This window comes from Tursiops truncatus, chromosome 5, assembly GCF_011762595.2.
Source record: "Tursiops truncatus isolate mTurTru1 chromosome 5, mTurTru1.mat.Y, whole genome shotgun sequence".
Taxonomy (NCBI): Eukaryota; Metazoa; Chordata; class Mammalia; order Artiodactyla; family Delphinidae; genus Tursiops; species Tursiops truncatus.
In genome coordinates this window covers 72123665-72149317 of record NC_047038.1, presented here as the reverse complement: position 1 = coordinate 72149317, position 25653 = coordinate 72123665, and the positions used below count along the sequence as shown (strand labels likewise).

General features: G+C 42.7%; 1 protein-coding gene across 2 annotated transcripts in view; it reads left to right on the top strand.

Annotated features, from left to right (window-relative positions):
• The window catches only part of USP46 (ubiquitin specific peptidase 46), a 62702-nt gene extending 37314 nt beyond the window's left edge, over positions 1-25388 (top strand). For both annotated transcript variants that reach the window (XM_019928182.3, XM_019928183.3), the window contains exons 5-9: positions 7692-7768; positions 15571-15654; positions 17736-17933; positions 21095-21173; positions 22023-25388. In XM_019928182.3, coding sequence (XP_019783741.1) covers positions 7692-7768; positions 15571-15654; positions 17736-17933; positions 21095-21173; positions 22023-22124 — 540 coding nt within the window. In that variant the 3' untranslated portion in view covers positions 22125-25388. The remainder of the gene's footprint in view (positions 1-7691; positions 7769-15570; positions 15655-17735; positions 17934-21094; positions 21174-22022) is intronic.
• The last annotated feature ends 265 nt before the right edge of the window (positions 25389-25653 follow it).

Here is a 25653-nt window from a genome sequence, read left to right as displayed (position 1 = left end):
TCATTCATAATTCTTCCACCCAGATGCCATTATTGGCGTTTAGATATCTTTTCATTTGTTTAGTCTTTTGTTCAGTTATATATTCATTTATTTAGTAAATATTTATTGTGTACCTATTAAATACTGGAAATTGTTTTATGTACTAGAGATATAGCAGTTAAAACAAACAGAAAAGATAGTCCCTGCTCTTTTATTTACTAATATACACATTTAAAGCTATACATTTTCCTTTTAGCACTGTTTTAGCTGCATCTCTCAAATTTTGATATTTTCTTTGTCATTAGTTCAAATTATTTTCTAATTTCTCTTGTGACTTTTTTTCTTTGACCCATGTATTACTTAGAAGTGTGTTGTTTAATTTTCAAATATTTAGTGTTTTCCTAGGTATCTTAATATTTTCCAATTTCATTCTGTTTTGGTTAGGGAATATATTCTGTATGATTTCAGTCTTTTACAATTTATCATGACATGTTCTGTATCCTAACACACGTTCTGTTTTGGTAAATGCACTTGAAAACAGGGTCTCTCAACCTTAGAACTATTAACCTTTCGGATCAGATCATTCTTTTTTGTGGGGTGCTGCCCTGTGCATGTTTAGCAACATCTCTGGCTTCTACCTACTAGATTCCAGTAACATCCCCCAAAATGTGACAACAAAAATGTCTCTAGACATTGCCAAATATCCCCTGAAAGGCAGTTTCCCTTGTTAAGAACCACCGAGTTGAAAATAATTTATATTTTGTAGTTGTTGGGTATAGTACTCTATAGTTATCAGTAGGTCATGATGGTTGGTAGAGTTATTCAGATTGTCTGTGTTTTTCTTGATTTTTCCCCCATAGTTTTATATTATTTGCTGAGAAAGTAGTGTTAAAATTTCTAACTATAATTGTGGGATTTGTCTTATTTCTCCCTCTAATTCTGTCAGTTTTTGCTTCATGATTTTTTTTTTACTTTTTAAAAACAACTTTGTTGAGGTGCAATTTAATTACCATGAAATTCATCCATTCAGTGATTTTTTTGGGGGGGGTGATTTGCTAAGTTGTGTAACTATGACCAAAATCCAGGTTTTTTGGGGGGTGGGATTCTTACAGCCATTTACTGCTTTTTTTTTTTTTACCATCTTTATTGGAGTATAATTGCTTTACAATGTTGTGTTAGTTTCTGCTGTATAACAAAGTGAATCGGCTATATGTGTACATATATCCCCATATCCCCTCCCTCTTGCACCTCCCTCCCACCCTCCCTGCCCCACCCTTCTAGATGGTAACAAAGAACCAAGCTGATCTCCCTGTGCTATGTGGCTGCTTCCCACTAGCTTTCTATTTTACATTTGGTAGTGTATATACGTTAATGCTACTCTCTCACTTCATCCCAGCTTACCCTTCCCCCTCCCTGTGTCCTCAAGTACATTCTCTATGTCTGTGTCTTTATTCCTGTCCTCCCCTAGGTTCATCAGAACCACTTTTTATTTTTAGATTCCATATATATGTGTTAGCATACGGTATTTGTTTTTCTCTTTCTGACTTCCTTCACTCTTCCTTCAGTCTGTATGACAGACTCTAGGTCCATCCACCTCACTATAAATAACTCAATTTCGTTTCATTTTATGGCTGAGTAATATTCCATTGTATAAATGTGCCACATCTTCTTTATCCATTCATCTGTCGATGGACACTTAGGTTGCTTCCATGTCCTGGCTATTGTAAATAGAGCTGCAATGAACCTTTTGGTACATGACTCCTTTTGAATTATGGTTTTCTCAGGGTATATGCCCAGTAGTGGGATTGCTGGGTCATATGGTAGTTCTATTTTTAGTTTTTTAAGGAACCTCCATACTGTTCTCCATAGTGGTTGTATCAATTTACATTCCCACTAACAGTGCAAGGGGGTACCCTTTCCTTCACACACTCTCCAGCATTTATTATTTGTAGATTTTTTGATGATGGCCATTCTGACTGGTGTGAGGTGATACCTCATTGTAGCTCTGATTTGCATTTCTCTAATGATTAGTGATGTTGAGCATCCTTTCCTGTGTTTGTTGGCAATCTGTATATCTTCACTGGAGAAATGTCTGTTTAGGTCTTCTGCCCATTTTTCAATTGAGTTGTTTGGGTTTTTTTGATATTGAGCTGCATGAGCTGCTTGTATATCTTGGAGATTAATCCTTTGTCAGTTTCTTTGTTTGCAAATATTTTCTCCCATTCTGAGGGTTGTCTTTTCGTCTTGTTTATGGTTTCCTTTGCTGTGCAAAAGCTTTTAAGTTTCATTAGGTCCCATTTGTTTATTTTTGTTTTTATTTCCATTTCTCTAGGAGGTGGGTCAGAAAGGATCTTGCTGTGATTTATGTCAAAGAGTGTTCTTCCTATCTTTTCCTCTAAGAGTTTTATAGTGTCTGGCCTTACATTTAGGTCTTTAATCGATTTTGAGTTTATTTTTGTATATGGTGTTAGGAAGTGTTCTAATTTCATTCTTTTACATGTAGCTGTCCAGTTTTCCCAGCACCACTTATTGAAGAGCCTGTCTTTTCTCCATTGTATATTCTTGCCTCCTTTATCAAAGATAAGGTGACCATATATGCGTGGGTTTATCTCTGGCCTTTCTAGCCTGTTCCATTGATTTGTATTTCTGCTTTTGTGCCCATAATCCAGTTTTAAAACATTTCCATCACACCAATAAGATCCTTTGTATTGGGCAGTTAATCTCTGTTGCAAGCCTTAGGCCGCCGCTAAGCTACTTTCTGTCTTTAGATATTTGCCTTTTTTGGACATTTCATATATATGGAATCACACAAGATCTGGTCTTTTGTGTCTGATATCTTTCACTTACATAACATTTTTGAGATTCATGTGTGTTGTAGCATGTGGTTCATTCCATTTTGTTGGTGAATACTGCTCCAGCTTCATATATTTTTGAGGCTCTGTTATGAGGGACTTCCATATTTTTGATTGTTTTTCTAGTAAATTGACCCAAGTATTAGGAAATACCATTTTTATTTCTCATAATTTTGTCTAAAATCTATTTTCTTATATTAAATAGCCCACTATATATGTATATTAACTCTTTACATAGTATATTTTTTTCCATCCATTTTTTTTCAGCTTATCTGTTTCTTTATATTTACAGTATAGCTCTTGTGGGCAGTGTGTAGCTGGCCTTGCTTTTTAAAAAAATTCAACTCAATTTCTGACTTTTACTTGAAAAGTTTATTACATTAGTGTTTATTATAATCATTGATATGGTTGGGTTGAGGCTCCCATTTTATTATTTGTTTTCTGTTTATTCCCCCGGAGCTTTTTGTTTCTCTCTTCCTCCTTCTCTGCTTTTTAAACGTTTTTCCCTTTTCGGATTATTTGTGTGTGTGTGTGTATTACATTGAACAATTCCATTTTAATTTTCCTCCTAGTATATCTTCGTACGTTGTTTTTTAGTGGTTGCTCTGGAGAGTACAGTATATTCTTCACTCTTCACGGTCCCCATCCAATTAATAATGTTCCATTTCGCATAAGACATAGTTAACTTATAACTGTGTAGGTGCATATTCCTTCCACCCCGACCTACCTTGTCCTTTACGCTATAGTTGCTACATGTATTACATTTACGTATGTTATAACCCCCACAGGACAGTGTCATAATTCCCAGTTTTGATGCTCTTCACTTTTTCTTGAGGATCTGGATTTCCATCTGCTAGCTTTTCCCTTTGGTTTAAAGAATTTCCTGTAACCTTTCTTGTAGTGCAAGTCTGTTAATAATGAATTCTGTTCACTTTTATCTTCATTCTTGAAGGATATATTTATGGGATGCAGGAATTCTGTTTTGATAGCTTTTTCTTTTAGCATACTAAAGATGTTCAGTGTCTTCTGGCCTCTGTAATTTTTGATGAGAGGCCAGCTTCCAACAGAATCATTCTCTTGTAATGTGTCATTTAAAAAAAAAAAAGTTTATTTATTTATTTATTAGCCATGCCACGCAGCTTGTGGGATCTCAGTTCCCCGCCCAGGGATTGAACCCAGGCCACGGCAGTGAAAGCCTGGAATTCCAAACACTAGGGCACCAGGGAGCTAGCTGTAATGTGTCATTTTTCTCTAGATGTTTTTAAGATTTGCTTTTTTACCTTTGGCTTTCAACAGTTTGACCTTGGCTGGCCTTCTTTGTATTTATCCTGCTTGGTGTTTGTTGAGTATCTTCAATTTATAAATGTATGTCTTTCACCAAATTTAGGGAATATTCAGCCATTATTTTTCAAATCGTTTTTCTGCCCTATTCTCTCTCCTCCCCGCCTGGGACTCCAATTATGTGTATGATATCTAACAGGTTTATTGAGTATCTGTTAATTTTTATTTCAATCTTTCTTTTTTTTCCTTTATTCTTCTCCTTGGATAATTTCCATTGTTCTGTCTTCAAGTCCCCTGGTGTCTCCTCTGTCATCTCCAGTTCTCTGTTAAGTCCATCCAGTGTATTAATTTTTTAGTTCTGGAATTTCCATTTGAGTCTTTTTTTGTTTGTTTCTATTTCTCTGCCGAGATGTCTTATTTTTTGGTTCACTGTGAATATATTTCACTTTATTGAAGATATTTATAAAAGCTTATTTAAAATCATTGTTTGTTACTTCCAACATCTGGGTCATCCCAGGATTGGTCTCAGTTGCCTCCTTTTATTTTAAGAATATCTTCCATTTTCCTGGTTCTTCACATATTGTAAGTTTGGGTCATATCTGGGACATTGAGAATGTTCAGTTTGAGAGACTCTGGGTTCTGCTGTTTTTCTTCAGTTAGTTTTAGCAGGTAGTTATCTTGGTTGGACTCACTACAAACTGTTTCCTAGGCAGCCGTTTGACTCTTGGGTCATCCCTTTTGTAACCAGCCAGGTTGCTGTGAGTGTACTCTGTGCATGTGTGTGGCTCAGGGGTCAGCCAGAGATGTGGGTAGACAGAGTTGGGGATACTTTCTCAGATTCCTTCCCTTCTTCTCAGTGGACATGGTTTCCCAGGTTGGATTTTCTGGCTCCTAGACCAGAAAGACTGCATTTTCCCCCCTGGATCCCACTAAAGGCTGTGAAACCATGAACTCATTTTTGTAGCTCTTTTCCTCCACGTGTGGACTCCCCATCTGCCTCCATTGCCTTCAGGTAGTTGCTGTTAGTTTATAGTTATTTGAGTTTATACTTTTCTGGAGGAGTGTTGGAAGGGCAGGATCTTAGTCATTACAGAACTTTTGAACTTTCACTTTAGTAAGGGAGAAATAGACAATAAATGAATAAAAATAAAATATACCTACAGACATACCTTGGAGATATTGTGGGTTTGGTTCCAGATCACTGCAATAAAGTGAATATCACAGTGAAGTGAGTCACACACATGTTTTGGTTTCCCAATACATATAAAAGTTATTTTTACACTATATTGTAGTCTATTAAGTGTGCAATAGTATTATGTCTAAAAAATGTACATACGTTAATTGAAAAATACTTAATGCTAAAAAATGATAACCATCATTGAAACCTTCAGTGAGTCATAGTAGTAACACCAAAGATCACTGATTACAGAGCACCGTAAAGCATAATAATAATGAAGAAGGTTTTAAATATTGTGAAAATTACCAAAATGTGACACAGAAACACGAAGTGAGCAAATGTTGCTGCCAGTAGACTTGCTCGACACAGGGTTGCCACAAAACTCCAAATTGAAAGAAACACACTATGTGCCAAGTTCAGTACAAGGAGGAATGCCTGTCATGCTAGTTGTAGTTGTGTTGGTTATATTTGTTGCTTTGTTACAAACTTCCCTAAAACTCTGAGACTTAGATCCACTCTGATTCTTTTACTGTAGTTCATGCAACCACGGGTTGGCGGGGGGTCGCCTGATCCAGCCGGCCTGGGCTGAGCCCGTACGTCTGCATTTCAGCTGTCTCACGATGTGTCTGCGGCCGGTGGCAATGGTGCTCCTGTCTGGACCTGGCTGGGGCACCTTATAGTGAGAACAGCTCTGCTCTGTGGGTCTCTCGTCTTTTTCTGGGAAGCAGTGGGCTAGCCTGGGTTACCCTTCTCATGGTGACGGTGGAAGTGCAGGAGAGCAGTCTCATGTTTCATTTAATGTTTCATTTAATATGATACTCACAGTGTAGTAACCCGTTCCCAACGTTTTGACCATTTTAGGCCATTTTAAATGTTTTTTCCATCCTTGATTTGTTGAATGCTTACTTACTTCTTAAAGCACTTTACATGTATTATCTTATTTCATCCTTACAACAACCTTATGAAATAGATACTCTTACTGCTCCCACTTTACAGATGAGGAAGCTGAGGTACAGAGAGGCTAAGTACCTTGCCTAGTGTCATCCGCTTTATAAGTGGCAGAGACAGGATATGGAGTTGGGCAGTCTGCCAATACCCATTCTTGGGTACACAAATGAAAGTATAAAGGATTGTGTCCACATCTCTGACTATTGGAGTGTTGGGTCATAGGATAGTTGTCTCACTTACAGGAGTATGATTTTTGTTTTGCTGCCAATTGACTGGGCATCTCAAAGTTCCTGCTGGGCTAGTTTGTCCCTCCCACTCCAAGACAGTGAAATGCCAGGCAAGCTGGTGAGCTGCTGGGAGGCAGGCACCACTCGGTGAGCTTTGATAAGTACAGACCCAGAATCGGTGTGGTGCCAGCTGTGCAGGCCAAGAAACAGCCAGGGCTGGGGATGGGTGTGGCTGAGAGCAGTCCAGTCTGCCGGGCCCGTGTGAGCCCAGGCTCCCGGCCAGCTCCAGGTCTGGCTGGTACCACAGACAGCATGGGCGTGTTCTACAAAGGACAACACTTCCTGGGCCAGAGGACAGCTCTGTGTGTGTGTGTGTGTGTGTGTGTGTGTGTGTGTGTGTGTGTGTGTGTGTGTGTGTGTGTGTGTGTGTGAGAGAGAGAGAGAGAGAGAGAGAGAGAGAGAGAGAGAGAGAGAGAGAGAGAGAGGGAGAGAGAGACCCTCCAGCCCATAGCACATTCAGCGCCCGGGCCCCCCCACACAGTTTGAATGACTAGGCACAGGAGGAAGGGAGTGATTTCTGGGGACTGGCAAGAAGTGCAGACAGCTGAATGGAGGGTGATCATCTGAGCATTAGGTTTTGGTTTTGTTTTTTTTGCGGTACGCGGGCCTCTCACTGTTGCGGCCTCTCCCGTTGCGGAGCACAGGCTCCGGACGCGCAGGCTCAGCAGCCATGGCTCACGGGCCCAGCCGCTCCGCGGCACGTGGGATCTTCCCGGACCAGGGCATGAACCCGTGTCCCCTGCATCGGCAGGCGGACTCTCAACCACTGTGCCACCAGGGAAGCCCTGAGCAGTAGGCTTTTTAAGGCTCTTGTCCTTTTTCCATTTCCATTGTTATCATTCTGCCAGGCTGAGCTATATGGATACCTGTGTGATATTTCCTGCTTTGAAACAGTGGGGGCAATGAATGGACAGGAGGAGAAATCTGGTTGAGTTTTAATTATGAAAAGCCTGAATCAAAGCTGGACACAGATGAGGTTAAATGGAGAATTTAGGATTTTCTCTTGTTCTGGATTGTTTTCAAGGTAACTGGTAGCTAGAGAGTATACAAAGCCATACCTGACTGACTGCAGTTACCGTTTTTGGTTACCTGTAGGTGTTCAAAGTTTTATCTACTTGTCTATTATGTATTTTGTGCCTAATGCTTTTTTTCTTTTTTTTGCTCCAGGTTAGTAGCAAAGATGAAGATTTTCTTGACCTTTCTGTTGATGTGGAGCAGAATACATCTATTACCCACTGTCTAAGGTAACCTCATGAATTCTGACAGTGGTCTGAGCTTTTGATCAGGCTAGTAAGTACATGGGGGGAAAACTCTTGTGTTTCTTCAGGACATAATCTTCCTTTCTGTTAAACGAATATAATCCTATTATTTTCTATTTCTTCTTTCCTAAGAGAGATTTAAAAATAAGTGTATGTGGTCTGGAGAAGAGTCCTGCTGAGGAGTGAGAGGATCAAGTGGAAGTCATTAGTCATTACGTTTAAAAATAAGGTTTTGATCTTTAATACAGATGTGTGCTTTGGGCTCTCATCGGCCTCTCTCCCTCTCACACACAGAGACGCACACAATCACAGAGTCACACAATTAAGTTAAAAAGTGCTACAGATGCCTACCATTACTTTCTTTTTCTAAGCTCATCTATTCTGTTATTTAAAACATTGTGGGAATTCCCTGGCGGTCCGGTGGTTAGGATTTGGAGCTTTCACTGCTGCGGCCGGGGTTCAATGCCTCGTCGGGGAACTAAGAATCCCGCAAGCTGTGCAGCGCGGCCAAAAAAAAAATTATGCACTTTTGAGCTGAGAACCAATGAGGGCATTACCTTTTCCTCCATCTTTCAGCATTGTATGGAGCTCACTTATGGAAAAAAACTTCCTCTTAATTAGGGTTGAGGAAAGGCAAGGAGCCCAGAGTATAAGAGCAACACATTAGTGTAGCTATTGTGCATTGACTCATGTGTTGAAAATGTGCTCAAAGTTGATGTAGGGGCACAATTCCCTTCTCCTGTCCTCACTGTCTTCTCCTCCTTTCGACAAGTGGTCATGAGTGCTTATAATTAGCCCAGCTCTGTTCTGGACACTGGAGGTCAAGGGTGAGCAGCAGGTATGCATCTCATGGCGCTTACAGTCTAGTGGGAATCCATGGACAGGGATCAGTGCTTTGAAGGACATTAAACACGTCTAGAGAGTGCCTGGTATTGGGGGTGCCAGTGTAGACCAGGTGGTCGGGTGGGCCTTCCCATTGCTTATGATACCTCAGCTCAGAGATGTTTTATTGTGTCACTACAAGGCACTATTGATTTTTATTTTTTTGTTTATTTTTTAAAATTTATTCAAGTATAGTTGCTTTACAATGTTGTGTTAATTTCCGCTGTACAGCAAGGTGATTCAGTTATACATATATATATATATATATATACATTCTTTTCCATTATGGTTTATCACAGGATATTGAATATAGTTCCCTGTGCTATACAGTAAGACCTCGTTGTTTATCCAGTCTCTCTATAATAGTTTGCATCTGCGAATCCCAAACCCCCAGTCCATCCCTCCCCCCCCTCCCCTCCCTCTTGGCAACCACAAGTCTGTTCTCTATGTCTGTGAGTCTGTTTCCTAGATCAGTTCATTTGTGTCACATTTTAGATTCCACATATAAGTGATACCACATGGTATTTGTCTTTCTCTTTCAAGCCACTGTTGATCTTTATCAGTGGGAATTGTGTAACAGAATTGTTCTATCAGGAGTTCAGGTTACTTAGAACTCTTTAGACTAGATTAAAGAGACTTGCTGTGGCCATTTGGCTGTTAGAAAGTCATTTTTCAGGGCAAAGGCACCAACTCCAACCTGGAAGAGCGTCCTGGTCCATCTGAGGGTCATGTATCGTGTGAGCTGGGGGCTGATTACTCTCCAGTTCCCAGGATTCTGAGCCTACCCTCACCCCTTAGAGTTACTGCAGCACCTCCTGTTGGTCTGACGTTTCATCCCTTGTCTCCAGATGCCTTGGGTCCAGGTGTCTAGGGTATATTTGTTACCTCTTTGTTTGCAAAGCGTTTTGTGGGCCTGGATGGCCTTTCTTTCTTCTGAATGGTTAAGGTTATGGCACGGGCTCCTAATATTCCTGTGAAAAGCAGCCGGTTTTGATTTCCTCCGGGTTTTGTGTTCACAGGGAGTCGAAAAAGGTAAGATTGTGCCAGCGCCGGTCGTAGGTGAGGGGGAGGGAGAAAAGGTATTACTTGCCCATTTGTGCTTCTTTGAGAAGGGGAGTTAGTTTGGGAGGCTGACTGTTCCCCTCCCCTCTAAGAAATTCTGGGCTGTTCAGAAGGGCAGATGGCAGTGACTATAGCTTTGAGACCAACCAGGTAAAGGGCTAACTCTAGTTAGTTATAATTCCAAACTTTGGGGAACCTTGTTATAAACAAACGTAACCCAGAATTATGTTTCCCCCCGCCCTTTTCTTTTCCTTGGAGAAGTGTATATATTGGCGATGCATACCTGATGAAGGCAGGCTAGAGGCACGTGGAGGCGTTAAAGCAGGATGGGTGGGTACGGAATAGCCTCAGAGTACCTTCTAAACAACATCAGATTCTCATCAGACTGTCCAGGCTGATATTCCTGAAGGGCCTGCCCCACCCCATCTTACCTCATCCTTAAAATAGACCTTGACTGACTTACCTAGACCTGCCCTCATATATGCCTAAGGTCTCACCTCCCCAACATAAAGAGAGGCCCTGCCAGGTGTCGCCATTCACCGCTGAGAGTTCTGTGATGGGGGTGGCAGCTTTCCAGCCTTTCCCAAAAGAACCAAGTGCAGGAGAAAGTTCCAGGGAATAAATGATGCCAGCTGATGCATTAGCCTTTTCTGTTTGAGACAACAGAGGAGGAATGATCGTGATCTTTTTTGGCCCCTCTCATGGTTTAATTTGCTTTGCATTCTTTAGGGTTTCTTTCTCAAACTAGAATTAGGAGTTTTCTTCTTTAACATCATGCCTGCCTATCTCTTCTGATGTGATACTTTATCATTTGTTTTGATTTTGAGAAAAGTTAAAAATCAAGCTAACACTGTAGGATTTAAATGTAAGATCTCTGCCACCTCCTTCCTGAAGGGCTTTAGATGATCAATTACAGTGTGTTTTCAGTGAACTTTTGTCCCAGAGAAATGATGATATAAATGGTGGTTAATTCAGGATACAGGTCTAGAGGAAGCACTAAAGCCATATTGTAGCTGAGCTATGATTCTAATATTTCACATCTCAGCACCGTGTCTTAGGCAGAGCGAGCCATCTGTATCATAGGAGGATACTGAGAAAGTTTTTTTTTTCCTTTTAAAAAGTTCAGGGATGGCCTCAGGCAAAAACTTAAAATACGTGAATTTTATCTTAATTATCCCCCCCATGTCCTTTTTGGTATTTTTTGTCTTTTGCTTCAGGGACTTAGTCCCTCCCTGTGGTTCCTGCACAGAAACGTACCGTTCTCCTCAAAGGGCTCCATGTTCTGAAACCACTCTGCTCTTCCTGTCATGAAAAATTCCCATTCCCCCAGGGCCAGGGAGGTCAGCCTTTTAGTTCTCCCAAAGCTCTATTTTTTAAATTACTCTATTTTTAAAGAAATGTCTTTTCTGTTCATTTTGGAAACTTCCTCTGTGTGCTAAGTTTACACGCATCCCCATCACACATCCATTGCCATATGCTCATCTATTAGTTTCTCTGTTTCCCTCACTTATGTCTTGGTTTTGGTTGTTATTTATATATGGTGCTTGCTAATATCTGACATGTCTTTCTTTTGGATTTCTTTTTTTGACCTTCTTTAATACTCTAGTCAGTAGTTCTCAAACTTTGGTGCATATCAGAATCACCTGGGGAAGTTGGTAAAAATTGAGGCCCAGGCCATATTCGACTTTTGTGAGCCTGGGCATCTATTTTTAATTAATTTTTGTGGGTGGTTTTGATACCACCAGAGTTTGAGAACCCCCGCTCTAGATCTGTGCTACTCAAACAGGGGTCTGTGGACTAGTGCCGTTGACATCACCTGGGATCTCATTAGTACGGCAGCATCTCAGGTCTCCTCCAAGAATGAGTGCGTGACTCAGAGCCTGCGTCTTGACAAGATTTCCCGGTGCATGAGTGCATGTTAGTATTTGCAAAGCACTGGGGACGGTGGCTCTCAGCCCACGCAGCATACTGGAACCACCTAGGGAGCTTTAAGAACAATAGTGCCTGGTTCTACCTGTAGAGATTCTGTTGTAATTAGGCTTGGGGGAGGGTGAGGGGCGATTGAGATTGTTTTTAAAGCTCCCCAGGTGATTCTGATGAGCAGCTGGGTGAACCACTGCTGCAGATTCTAGAACAAAGCTTCCCAGCTGGTGCACCCCAGAAGATGGGTTACAGGTGCGTGTAGATCCCCTCAGCTTCTGGGAGGCTGGGCAGAGCCTGGAGCTGCCAGAGGAGCAGCCGCATCGGGTACCCCAGCTCATTTCTACGTAGCACCATTATTTTATGTGGGTCATGACATGAAGATTATTGGGAAGCCTAGCTTGAGAATTCTTTTAAATTCAATTTTTTAGCTATTGTGTGGAGTGAAAAGTTAAGATTTTAATTAAAAATGTATCAAACATAGACATTAAACATGGACATGGTAGCTATCTTTACAACCTAGAGCCATCTTACCCAGGAACATAGTTTTTCTCCATTTTTTTCAAGTTTTCTTGTATACATTTCCATTAGGTTTCATAGTTTCCATTTAAAGGTATGTGTTTCATATTAGATTTGTTCCCAAAGTGTATTTTTAAAAAGTGTTTCATTTCCACTTTGATTCTTTCTAAAGAACTACAAAGGGTTTTGTGCTTTCCCAGTAACCTCTCCTCTGTGCTTTGTTGTAATTTATCCCGTGTCAAAAAGACCTCTCTACTCTCTCCTCTTCTCTTTGATTTTCTCATTGAAAAGTTTCCTCAACCTTTGTTGCCTGCTTTTGTTCCCACAACTGTATAGCATCACCTGACAGATCTGCTCTGCCTCAGTTTCTTGCCAGGGCCACTCTGTTTTCCTAACTTAGCCGCATTTTCCAATTCTCAACTCACAGATGCTCCAAAAGCATCACCCTGTCTCTCCTGTGTCATTGAGCTTCCAGCCAGCTAGGGCTGGGCAGGATGGTGGTTATTTGTGAATCAGGTCTGCACATTAGGTACCAACTTCTGCTATATTTCTACGTAGTGGGTCTACAAAAACTGCTGGTTTTTTTGGCAGGGGGCGGGTAATAAGAGAGAGTCGAAAGTGTTTAATTCCTTATTTGTTGTTGTGCTTGCCTTAGTTATTCTGATTCTTTAGTTGGATAAAGAGATTTGTCTGTGGTAGACTTTCCAAAAATGTGAATCTCCACCGTCACCCGGGCTCATCCCCCCCTTCTCCTTGGTTGTTCCGTTCCGCCCCAATAAACCGTGTGTGGGCCAAGAAGAGATTTCACATCAGTTACTCCGTGAAGAGCTGGCTAGTATGCATTCAGCTAAGTTTGAGTCTGTATTAGGCACCAAGCGCTTGAAATCTGGGGGTTGAGTGTAATTGCCTTCTGAATTGTTTCCTTGCTTTTCGACCCCCTCCAGTCCTTCCCCCAGAGCGCTGCCAGAAGTGATCCGAAAAGCACTGTCTGATGCTGTCGCCCCTGCAGAGACCAGTTAGAGAGCCACAGGGTCCACACAGCTTCTAAGAAGCGTGCTCTGTACCTTGCATTCATGCCTTTGGGCCTCAGCCTTCACTCTGTCTGGGACCCTGGACTCTTATTCCCCTGGCTCACTTTCCTTTTTTGCGAACCTGACTCAGATATCACCCCTCGGGGAAACGTCCTGAATAATCCCAGTTCATTTCTCTGTCCTCTGTGCTTTCCCCTGGACTTTATACACACGGTTCTCTCTTTGTTCCTTTGTTCAGCCAACACACATTATTGAGGGCCGTTATGGGTTGGGCCTGTTCTCAGTGCTGGGGTTCTAGCAGTGAGTGAGACAGACAGGGTCACTGCTCACACAGAGGGGAGGCGGCTGATCCAACAAACAGGAGGATGCTTCAGATAGTGATAAGTGCTCAGAAGAAAACAAGACAGCAGTAGAGTAGGGGCTGGATGGGTTTGGAGAGAGTGGCTGGGGAAGTCCGCTCCAGAGGTGACTTTTATTTATTTATTTATTTATTTATTTATTTATTTATTTATTTATTTATTTTTTTGCGGTATGCGGGCCTCTCACTGTTGTGGCCTCTCCCGTTGCGGAGCACAGGCTCCGGACGCGCAGGCTCAGCGGCCATGGCTCACGGGCCCAGCCGCTCCGCGGCATGTGGGATCTTCCGGGACCGGGGCACGAACCCGTGTCCCCTGCATCGGCAGGCGGACTCTCAACCACTGCGCCACCAGGGAAGCCCCAGAGGTGACTTTTAAGCTGAGCTCTGAGCAGTGAGCAGGGCCAGCCATGGAAGCATCTGGAAAGAAGCTGTCAGTGCAGGGGAAATTGCAGCAGCAAATGCCCCGAGGCAGGGAGAGCGTGGCACTCTGGAGCTACACAGAAGGCCAGCCGGCGGGGCTGGAGCAGAGTGAAGGAGATGGGGTGGGGCGGGAGGTGGGTCAGAAGAGCAGTCAGGACTCTGAGGATAGGCGGTCTGTTGGCCATGGTAAGAAATTTGGATTTTATTCCTGATTGCACCGAGAAACTATTGGAGGATTTTAGGCAGGGGAGTCAATCGTGTGAAATGATTTATGTTTAGCCTGCAGTGAACACTAAGTGTTGCCAGCGGCTTCTTGCACGTGTCTCTGGTAGACTGTGAGCTATGTGAGGGCAGGCATTCTCTGCGGATCCCCAGCCCCTAGCCCAGGGTACTGTCAGTAGCCACTGGGGAATTTAATGAATGAACAACCTATGTGTTCTCTTGATAAGCTCTGTTTAAGCGGTTGAGTCATTGACACCATGTAAATACCATTTTCTGTTTCATAAATCTGATCATTCTGGCGCTAGGACACTCCCTATGAATAAGGAAATGTCATAGACTTTTTCAAGACTCTGGGGTATTATGATGTTCTGAATGTTACTCAGCCTTTGAAGCAGTACCACAGGAATGTTAAGTAGGATCTCAGTGACCAGAGAAGAATGAAAAGCCATGACATTTAAAAAATGAAAACCATAGGTAGTACAGTAAAACCTCATGATAAGGTGAATACAGATAGAACATCCCAGTGGCATTTGTTCTCAGGAGGCAGGCTGACGTTATCTTCCGGTGTGTGGGGAGGTGGGGAGTAAGGGCTTGGTAGACATCTCCTGATCATCTGGGACTTTCTTAGTTCAATATAAGAGCCACTGAACATGCTTTAAATTTTATTATCTTTACTTTTGTGCTCTTTGAAAATACAGACCACCTGAGACAGACCATTTTTCATTAACCACATAATAAGGACACCTTGCATTTTGTATGACTGACATTTTTGGACTCGACTTTCAGTGAAATGGTTGGCTTTTACTAGAGTTAGTATTTTTCCATTGTAATTTTTTAAATTTTATTTTGTATTTATTATTTTTTTTTTGCGGTACGCAGGCCTCTGTTGTGGCCTCTCCCGTTGCGGAGCACAGGCTCCGGACGCACAGGCCCAGCGGCCATGGCTCACGGGCCCAGCCGCTCCACGGCATGTGGGATCCTCCCGGACCGGGGCCCAAACCCGTGTCCCCTGCATCAGCAGGCAGACTCCCAACCACTGTGCCACCAGGGAAGCCCTCCATTGTAATTTTATTTCCAATTTACAGGTACTCTCTGTTAAACCCTGAGTTTTTTTTCTGAATCAGTTGGAAATCCTGATTTAGATCTATCTATGTCCCATTAAATAAAGCTATACTTGAAAATCTCTCGTGGTGAAATCATAATCCAGCCCAGTGGACATACATCATAGCACCTGCTTCTAAGAAGGATCTTTTCTCATTACTTCTTTCCCCACATTCACTTAAAAATTACCCTACAGGTAATAGGGGGTTTAAAACATGGTAAACTGAGTGCATTTTGGACTTCTTTTAAGTTGAAAATATTTTTCTCTGCAGAGACTTCAGCAACACAGAAACACTGTGTAGTGAACAGAAGTATTATTGTGAAACGTGTTGTAGCAAACAGGAAGCCCAGAAAAGGTACGTAAAGGGTTTAGCTCAGGGGGTGGCTTTGTGTCGTCAGAAGGAACCAGGCGGTGGAGCCCGACAGATCTGATTTTTGAATCCCAGTTCCATGGGCTTGTAGCCAAGTAGCTTTGGAGAAGTCAGTTACCTTCCTCACTGGTAAAATAGGGTAAGAATGCCTACCTGGGGAAGTTGCCCTTTCGTCTGATTGTTCATTCATTCATTCAACGTGCCAGATACTTGTGCTGGGGAAACAAGTGGTGAACCAGTATAAGCACTCTCCTCTTGGGGTGAAAGACAAATTATAAAACGGATTGGGCATAGTGCCTAACACATAGTGGTCACCCGATAATATTGTTAGTGTTGCCTAAATATTGGAACTTCTTATTTAGAAGATAGGCAAAAAAGAAAAAAGAAAAAAATCATTTAATAAGGAATCATGAGGAAATCAATATCATCAGTTTGTGGATAGGTGATAAGAAAGTTATCATATTCTGAGTTGATACAGGACCCAGAGTTGCCCATCTTTTTTACCAGCACCAGCCAGTTCCAGCTCTTGGACAGTGTGAAATAGCCAGTCCTTCCCTGTATTCTGTCACCCAGAAGCCAAGAAACTTGACATTTTAATTATCCTGTGAAGCCTTACTGTGAGTTAAGTTTACCCTGCCCATGGTTGTGGTATATTCGGGGTAACTCACAGACGCCCATTCCTGCCGCCTAAAACCCTCAGGGGTCTAGAACTGAGGTCGAAATAGTTTCTCTGCCCAGTCTCCCAGCCCTCCGTCCTCAGACATGCACGTCTTTTCTTGGTGCATCAAAACTTAAGACAGGTTAGTCACTGTGGTGGCAGCAAGTTAGCACTTGCTAGTGGTCGAGGAACTCACCTCTGCTCCCACCCATGTAATCTAGGTCTTCCTATGGGGCATGAAGGTGTTTTCTGTTTAGCCCTGGAGGTTTATACATTAAAATGTCGTGTTCCTGAATAATACAGGGTTCACTATAAATCTAATGTTTCTGCTGATGTTGTTATTTTGCTTATTTTTATGAACAGGGTTTTTACTCCATAGATTTCTGAGTGATATTCTCTTAAAATTTGTCCTTTACAAATAATATGCATTGAAAATGTGCACTAGTTGAACAGCATTTACACTGATTCAGGACCTTCATAGAGGGGGTCCTGGAAGGCAACCAGAAAATCCTCTATCCTAGCAGAGTTATCCACGTAAAACTGGTCTTTGTGACTTCCTACCGAGGAATATTAATGGTCATCTAGTGAAAAAAGCTTTCCATGTTTATGTAAGTTGGCGAAATGCTGCATCAAACACAAAAGAAAATCCTTTTCTGCAGCATTTCTCAAATCCCTCAGTATGCCAATGTGCGAGGAGGAACTTCAGAATAGAAGGCAGCATTGTGCAGACTTGGCCCCAGAAACCCCACATCCGTTAACATCTCCGGGGCTCTCATGAGCCTGTTTGGGTAAATGTAGCCCTAAGCCAACCCTTGCGTTCACAAGCGAGGAACCTGAGAGCCAGAGAAGGGAAACCACTTGCCCAGAAGCACAGGGGTAGGGAGGGAGAGTGGGCCCAGCATGCCTGGTTACCTGATGGCCCGCAGTGGGCAGTATCTGAGGCATCCCTGCTGGTCGGTCCTCAGAACCTGTGCGTCCAGACTGCACCTTTCCGCTTGTCCTCTCCCCAACCTCCTTCTCTCAGAAACTCTCCCCCCTCGTCTCCATTATCTCAGGGTGAGGGGGTTTGTCCAAATACTGTTCTCCCTGGGAGGCAGAGGGCAGTGATGCAGAGCAATTGCACATATTTTCATTGGTACGGAAGTTCTGGGATGTCTCCTTTGACCAAACAGAGACACCTCCCCCGCCCCCGTAGTGCTTTTCTCTGCTGGCTAGGCTCCAGCTAGCCGAGCCTGTAGAAGTCAGCTCTGCATAAGCGAGCATCCTTTCATTCTTGCGAGTGGTTTGGCCGTTTGCTGGTTTGAATTTTGTTGGACCCCTCCTGCTCTCCATTTGTGCAGGTGGCGTTGTATTCTCTTCCTCTCATGGGGGTTGGCTACCACTGATTTTCTACGTCATGGTTTCTTAGGATGAGAGTCAAAAAGCTGCCCATGATTTTGGCCCTGCACCTCAAGCGATTCAAGTACATGGAGCAGCTCCACAGGTACACCAAGCTGTCTTACCGGGTGGTCTTCCCCCTGGAACTGCGGCTCTTCAACACCTCCAGCGACGCGGTGAACCTGGACCGCATGTACGACCTGGTCGCGGTGGTGGTCCACTGCGGCAGGTGAGGGCAGGTGGGGAGCGCGGCGTGGGAGAAGCGGGAGGGCTGTTCCTGGGCCAGGTGGACCCCGCCGCACCCTTCCCGGCTGGTGAGACTCAGCGGTAATGGTGCTTTGGGGAGTCTCCTCCAAGCTCTGGTTTATCTGTCACCTCAAAATTAATCTAAACGTACATACATAAAATAAGGTAATAAAAAATAAATTTAAAAAGTAAAAAATAAAACAGTTGCGTTATAATAAAAATAATCTAAACGTTCTCTCATAAGGGAAATACTAAGTCTCCATTGGATATAAATGACGCTTATGGAGTTTGAAATCACATGGAGAAAGAAATGTTTATGCTATGATTTTAATTAAGAAACCAGGTTACACGTATAGTATGATCTCAGAAGTGGTTTAAGATGTGTGAATAAAGACTGGAAGCAGTAGATGGAATTTAAAAATTTTTTGGCATTTTGAATGATTGAAATGTACTCTTAACAAATATTCTTTATTCAGTTTTTAGTCTTTCCCCAATATTCTATAATAAGTACATAATCAGAAAAAAAGGGAGTAAGAGAGAGGGCCCCTCGATGTAGAGAAGCAAAATGTCTTTGCTGGAAGTCTTTTGAGGAAGTATTTTGTATTCCGTAATTTGGTGTAAAGCCTGGAAAAGTCTGCCGGAAATTCACCTCTTTGCTATCCTTTGCTCGCTGGGACGGGTTTGTGTCCCCTCCCTGGGATCGGCACGCCGTCACCCTTATAGGTTTCAGGTTAGGGCCTGTCACAGAGCAGGTGTCTTTTCCTCTCCATTCTCCTGGATTGGGTTGTGGTGAACAGACCATTACCAAGAGGATGCGTGGTTCCCTGTGGAGGGATGGATGGATTGATTTCTTGCCCTGTACTGAGTGGATGGTATCAGAAACTGTGGCTTCACATCTGAAGCACCTCATGTTTTGTCCCATGCAGAGTAACTTTAAGTCATGGGTTATTGCCTTACATTCTCAGAAAGTTGTATTTGTCGGTCAGTTGTAAGCCATCTTTCTGTTTCCCCTGAAGAATACTTCTAGCGGTTCATTCTTGTAAAGAACAGAGGGATTCAGCGATCTGGAAACTAGCCATGAACGCTGGGTCGGGAGGAGGTCTTGGGGGCAGGCAGAGCCTGGTACCTGGAGGGTCTCTGGTGGCCGAGGTGGGCAGTGTGGACAGGAGGTGGAGGTGTATGGGGTACGCAGGGGTTTTCAGTATGGATCTCTGTGGGTGCTGACTCTGGTCCCTGGGAACGCTGGTGAGGGCAAGGCAGAGACCCACTTATGAGAACTGGGGGACAAGTAGGAGGTTGAGTTCTAGAATAGTCAGTGTCTGTACCTGGGGCACAAGGTCAGAGCAGCCCTGGCAGCAAGGCTGAGCTGGTGCCAAGTCACGCATGCTACTAATGAGGATTCTTTAAATTCCTCCCCACTAGAGGTGGAATTGTTCCCATACACGGAGCAGGTGGCTTCTGGCCGTGGGCTCTGGAAAGCTCTGAGGTTAGGGAGCTCAGCCCTTCTTGTGCCAGGACCCCCAGCCCACAGTTGCCCCAGGTGCACAGCCTCCTTCATTGATTTCTCCTGCAAGCATTTTTAAACCCTTGTTTCCTGGGTTCCGTAGCAAGATCTGAAGTTACAGCAGTGAACGGGACACACAGGGGCCCTACCCTCACGAAGCTGGGCATCTAGTGGGAAAGACAGATAGTTAATAAGTAAACGCACCAGGCTGCTACCACCAAAACCAAACCACCGCAAAATCACTTTATGATTTTGATTAGTGCTATGAGGAACGATCGGGGCAATGACAGAGAGCAACGGAGACACCTCTTTAGGGAAGGTGGTCGGCAAAGATTTACCTACCGAGGTGACATTTGAGCTGAGGCCTAAGGAATAAAAAGAGCCGAGAAGGCAAACATGGGTGAAGGCAGTTTCAGGCAAGCTCCAGCGGGCACAGCACCGAGATGGGAACGGTGACGTGTATGAAACAGAGGAGGCCTGTGGGCTGGAGCTCGGGGGGAGGGGAGAGAGTGGCCTGACAAAGGTGCGAACAGACCCTTTGGGGCATGCTGTATTTAAAGAAAGCAAGCTAAGGCAAATGCAGCTTTCCAATTTTGATGGTGCGTCGAAAAAACAAAACAAAACTCTAGATTTAGAGTTAAAAATACCCTCAGTTGTGTAGACCCAACTACATAGTAGCAGCTGTTTGGTGGTTCTTTCTGCTTTGTGTAATGTATCTTTTTGTTTTCGTGCTTGTTATTATACATTTTAGTGTCACATCTTTCTAAAACTTGAACCAGATCACGTCATTCCTTAAAATTCCCCAGTGTCTTCCTGGCTCACTCACAGCAGAGTCCAGAATCTTCGCCGCGATATCCCATTCCCGTCCCTCCTTCACCCCGGGCTCACTGGACTCTGGCTGCCTTGCTGTTGGGGGAACACGCCAAGAACTATTCCCACCCCTACGCCTCCCCCAGACCTTTGCACTTGCTCTTTCCCATTCCCGACACTTCCATCACGTGGTCACGTGGCTTCTCTCTCTCTCTCTCTCTCCCCCCCCCCCCCCCCACACACACACACACGCCCCTTCCCCTTCCGTCAGGGAAATTCCTTCTGTTCAACTCTCCTGTCATCAGAGAGGCCTTCTTTCACCACGTTATATCAAATACCGCCTTCCCTCTGTCGCTCACCAGCCCATTGCTCTGCTGTATTCTTCACGGCACTTGCCACCAATTGAAATATATTTGTATTTTAGTTTGTTTATTACCTCTCCAACCCTCATCTCAAGCGAGTGGGGCTTTGTTTCCTTTTCTGCTTTTTAGCCCGACAGCCAGGATGGGTCTGGCACATAGTGGGTGTACCAAAATTATGTGTTAGTATTCGTTGAATTTGAATGTCTGTTTCCCCCAGCAGATTGCGAGTCCTTAGAAGACTAAGATGAGGTTTTTCTCATCTTTCTCTTATGCCCAGCACAGCTCCGGCCCCTGGGTGTCCCTCCGTGAGTTATGGCCAAAGGAATGTGGAAATAGACATATATACCAAGTTCTCTGTCCTGAAGATAGAGGGTTTTTTCCCCTAGTAAATCACTGCATGTAGAGAGCTACATAGAGTTTTATGGAGAAATAAATGTTAACTTGGTGACTTTCTTTGTTCTTTTCCAGTGGTCCTAATCGTGGGCATTATATTACTATTGTGAAAAGTCATGGCTTCTGGCTTCTGTTTGATGATGACATTGTAGAGGTCGGTATGCAGATGATTGTATCAGAGAGAAGTGGGGCAGAGACGGTGTTTGGGGATGTGTGTGTGTGGACATTTTCTAAAGTAGGCCTGTTTTCCCATAATCTGACTTGAAAACAACTTACATTTCTCTCAAAACTAAATTCTGCTGCTCCCCATTTTCTCTGGAAGGGGAGAAGGGGTGTGATCGTGGACTCATCAATACTGCGTTCTTGTTAACTGATTAGCCGTAGACATGGGATCTCTTTGCCGCCCATGTGTAAGTCCTGTTTCCTACAGTGACTAAAGCCCTCTCTGGGACCAGATAATAAACTTCAAAGTTCTATTAAAATTCTTTTATTATACCAAATTTTTCTTGTATTGATTATTATTTTAAAATAAATATTTTTTCAATCTGTTAAACCTGGAAATCTTTATATGATACCAAAGTATTCCACATATTCATTTTGTTTTAAAGGAATACTAGCTGGAGAGAATTCCACACTCAAAGACGTGGTCTCTTTTAGCCCACTTAAGGTAGCACTAAAGGGAAGAAACTCTGATGGCCTGAAAGAATTAAGGTTATTCCCAAGAGCTCCCCCAGTTTACCATTTGAAAGATGCAAGTCCTGGCTTCTTCCAAGAGCGCCCACCTATGGTTGCTGATAGATTAAAGGGTGGCTTTCTTCCCCAACGATATGCAATGTATGTAATCATGTCCCTCTGTCAGGTCTGTGGAGCTATCCATTTGCTATTGAAAGTTCCCAATTTTATGATAGTGTTTCTTACATTTTCTTGTGCATTCCATTAGTGTTTCTTTCCTTCTCCCAGGAATCATGTTAAACTGTTGTATTGTTTTCTCTTTTGCTTGCAGAAAATAGATGCCCAAGCTATTGAAGAATTCTATGGCCTGACATCAGATATATCAAAAAATTCAGAATCTGGATATATTTTATTCTATCAGTCAAGAGAATAACTTAAAGGACTGTGGGACTAATTCGAGTGGGGAAATGTTCAAAGCACTCTTACCTGGTTTCACTGCAGACGTCCCTCTTCCCCAGCGGCCCACCAGCGGCGTGGCTCCGAGTTCAGGGGTCTGGCTGTGTGACTCTCCCCCTTCGTTTTTCTACATGCAGCACTACTCGTGGTTTTATGTTAGTCTGAGGTAGAGTTAACTGCAATCAGATTGTAGTAAGTTTTAGATGAATAACATTTGCTAATTTTAGGATCAGGTACATGCCATGCCACTGGCTGTGTCTGGCTGAATTAGAATGACATTTCCTATGAACGTCGACAGTCTTTTTGGGGTCTTTGCTCATCTTCCTAAATGGCTTCCGGGGTCTCCTTTCAATGCATTCCTTTAACTTGTCCCTGGAAACACCGCTTCCCGTTTTTAGCTTCTCTGCCTCTTTTCTGACAGAAGGACAGAAGAATGGGGTAGATACTCACCTTTTAGAGCTGCAACTATAGCTTTAAGTTTTGCCAGTGAAAATGTTTAAAAGTGAGTAACCTCGAAACTGAATTCATCCTCCGGGTGGAACAGGGTGAACAGAAGCCGTTCGCGGTTGCTAGCGGCTGCCCGGGGCTGAGCTCACCCAGCCATGAGAATTCCAGAGGCTGAGGAGGTGTGGGGCTCAGGGCAGGCAAAGGCAAGAGGAGGTAGCTTTTGTGCACAGTGGAAAGTTGCTTTTCTTATCTTTCTACCAAAACCAAGTTTCAGGAAAATAGCTCTATGCTCTTTGTTTTTAGTGATGCTTTTCTTCTGTCCTGTGAGTTGTATCTCCTTTATCCGGCGCTGCTAAGCTTCCCAAGGTATCTTTCCGATCCTACTGGTGTTTCGCAGTCAGTGGTGGCAGAGCTGAGACACCACAGGGACTGCCTTGCGCCCAGCTCTCCTTAGCTAGGCAGCACCAACACCGTCCTTTCCCAGGAAGAACGAAGGCTCTGCACCTTTCCTCCCATCAGCCACATTGTACAGCTGTTCACGTTTTAGCATTTCAGTCTGTGTACTGAGGCCCTGGCAAGTTCCAGGGCTAACATGGAACCTTCCCTACAGGAGATACTGGAGTTAGCTGGGGATGCAAGTGGGTCAAAGGAAGTGTCAGTGGGCGGGTGGAGGGATGAACAAAATGGTGGCGTTTCTTTGGCTCAGACTCCCAGGATGCTTGACAAACGGAGTTTTTTGGAAGAACCTCATCTCACCGTAGTTACTTTTTGTTACATATGTATTTATTAAATCTTTTGAGTATTGGCACCTTTTATTAAAAGGGTCGATACAGTGTTTTGCTGTTGAGCTGGTTTTTGGTTTCCTACAAATGTTATGAGTTGTAGATCTTGGCTTCCTTTGGGAAGACAGTTGACTTCCATGCGCTATAATATACTGTGAACCTGTTATTTTGTTACCTAATAAATCAGCGAAGGAACATGCAAACTTGTGGCATAATGTGAACTAAAATTGAAATTGAAAATGTTACTGGCCATTTTGCGACAATTAAGAGCATAGCACTTTATCTAGATGAAAACTGGATTTCTTATCTTTGAAGTATCTTGAACTGTTTGTCGCTCACAACTTACATAAGCATGCCAACACTTCATCTGTTCATGCTTGAAGTGAAATGTTTTACTTTTCACTGGAGAAGACAAAAGCAGGGTGATCTTCATGTTATTGTTTTATAAAAGTGATGAAAATATACCTTGCCTTGTTTAGAGGTGAATTCATATTTATAAATAGTTTGTCTTTTTTTCCTCCACAAAACTTATGCAGTAATGGCGTACCTGGAAGGTGTGTTTTTATTCTCTTTTAAGGAGAGACACTTTCCAGTTGAAGGTGACTGTTAGAGGGAACTGTTTGTACTATACATAAACCATATATTTGACTGCAGGTTGCAAAGTTTAAAAAAACCCTGATTGATCCCTAATATATTTGGAACTGATACATGAGAAAAACTATGAAAATTACCTTTGAAATGACTCTTGAAGCTAATTTATTAGAAAAAAAATTTTCAGTTGGAAGTCTAAGGAAATAATATCTGAATGCTAAGTCATAGATTCATTTTTTTTTTTTTGATGTGTAAAAAGTTTTTCCCAGTGACTTAACTGAAATAATGCCTTTTAGTAGAAAAGGTCAGTTAAAATTCAATATTCACGGATAAATTCTTGGACTAAAAAAATAAGTATCGAAGCTAACACAGAGACACTAAAATGGTTGTGTGTTGCAGGAAAAGAAGATTGAAAAAAAGACCAAAACACACTTATCCGCCAACACTCCATCAGTTTTTTAAACTTTAGAGCTATCTGGGAACTTCTTCCCCCTTCCTCTTTACTAAACGAAAGAAACACGAGGCAGCTACATTTCCCCCTCAGTCATTTCACTTTATGTGAAGACTAGAGCACATAAACACTTCTTTATTTTTCATCCCTCATTCATTGTGTGAAGCAGAGATGGTGTGGGATGTGTGAGACCATTCTGAGGTCAACAATAGCACAAAGGCTCAGCAATATTCCCTCAAGTGGCCAGGGTTTTTGTGTGTCGTTTTCTGGCAGGAGTGAGCAGGCCTGCTGTATTCCTTTTAACTGCTGGGTGTTTTAAAATAAGTTGCAGTGTTTTCCACTTTAAAAAGAGAAGGAATATTTGCTTTATTGGTTACTTCTTGTTTAACATCTAGATTATGTTACAGTGTGATAAAACCTTCATTTGTTTGAAAGTCCATGTTGGTAGAATGCCGACGCCCAGTCCTGTTATTCTGATGCGTTTTCCATTCCGAGGCAACACGAAGTGGGCTGGTTTGAAGAGAGCCAAGGAGCAGCCCAAGAGGGTGGTGCTTTGACTAGGAAACCAGTCATATTGGTTTTATAGCCTGGTATATTTTGGATTTCAGATGAAATGGGGAAAAAAATGACGGAAATGGTCCTTGTGCGTTTATTTTCATGGATACCCTTAATTTTCATGGGCATGCCTAACAATGAAACTATGTTCTAACTGGGGCTTAGGGCTTATTTTAGATATTGGAGTGTAGCTTTATTACAGATGGATTTTATCTTTAAACATTGCATTTTGATCAACTTTGTATATTCATGTGTATTAAAATATTGTGCACTAAATGTTTTGCCCTCGTTTGCTATTATATGGTCAAGGCATTTATCAGCACTAGTGTGATTAACTCATGTAAGTGGCATGGGTCAGGGAAAATGATTTCCTATGTTTCTGCCTAATTAAATTTGTTTTTCGGTATTGCATTAATTTATTTTGGCTTCCATTTCTGTATAACCAAAAGAGTTACTGTATTTGTGTGGCATTCATTTATTTGACTTTGTTGCTAAAATTTTTTTTTTAGTTTTTATTTAAAATAATCTGTACCTTTTTTTTTTAATGTAACCAATTCAAGCACTTTAAGCAATAATGTCAATCTTGTGAAACTTCAATCAGTTTAACACCCTGCCTCTAAAATTGTTGGCAAAAAATAAATAAATAAAGAGGAATTCTCTTCCTAGAGAATTCTATCTCG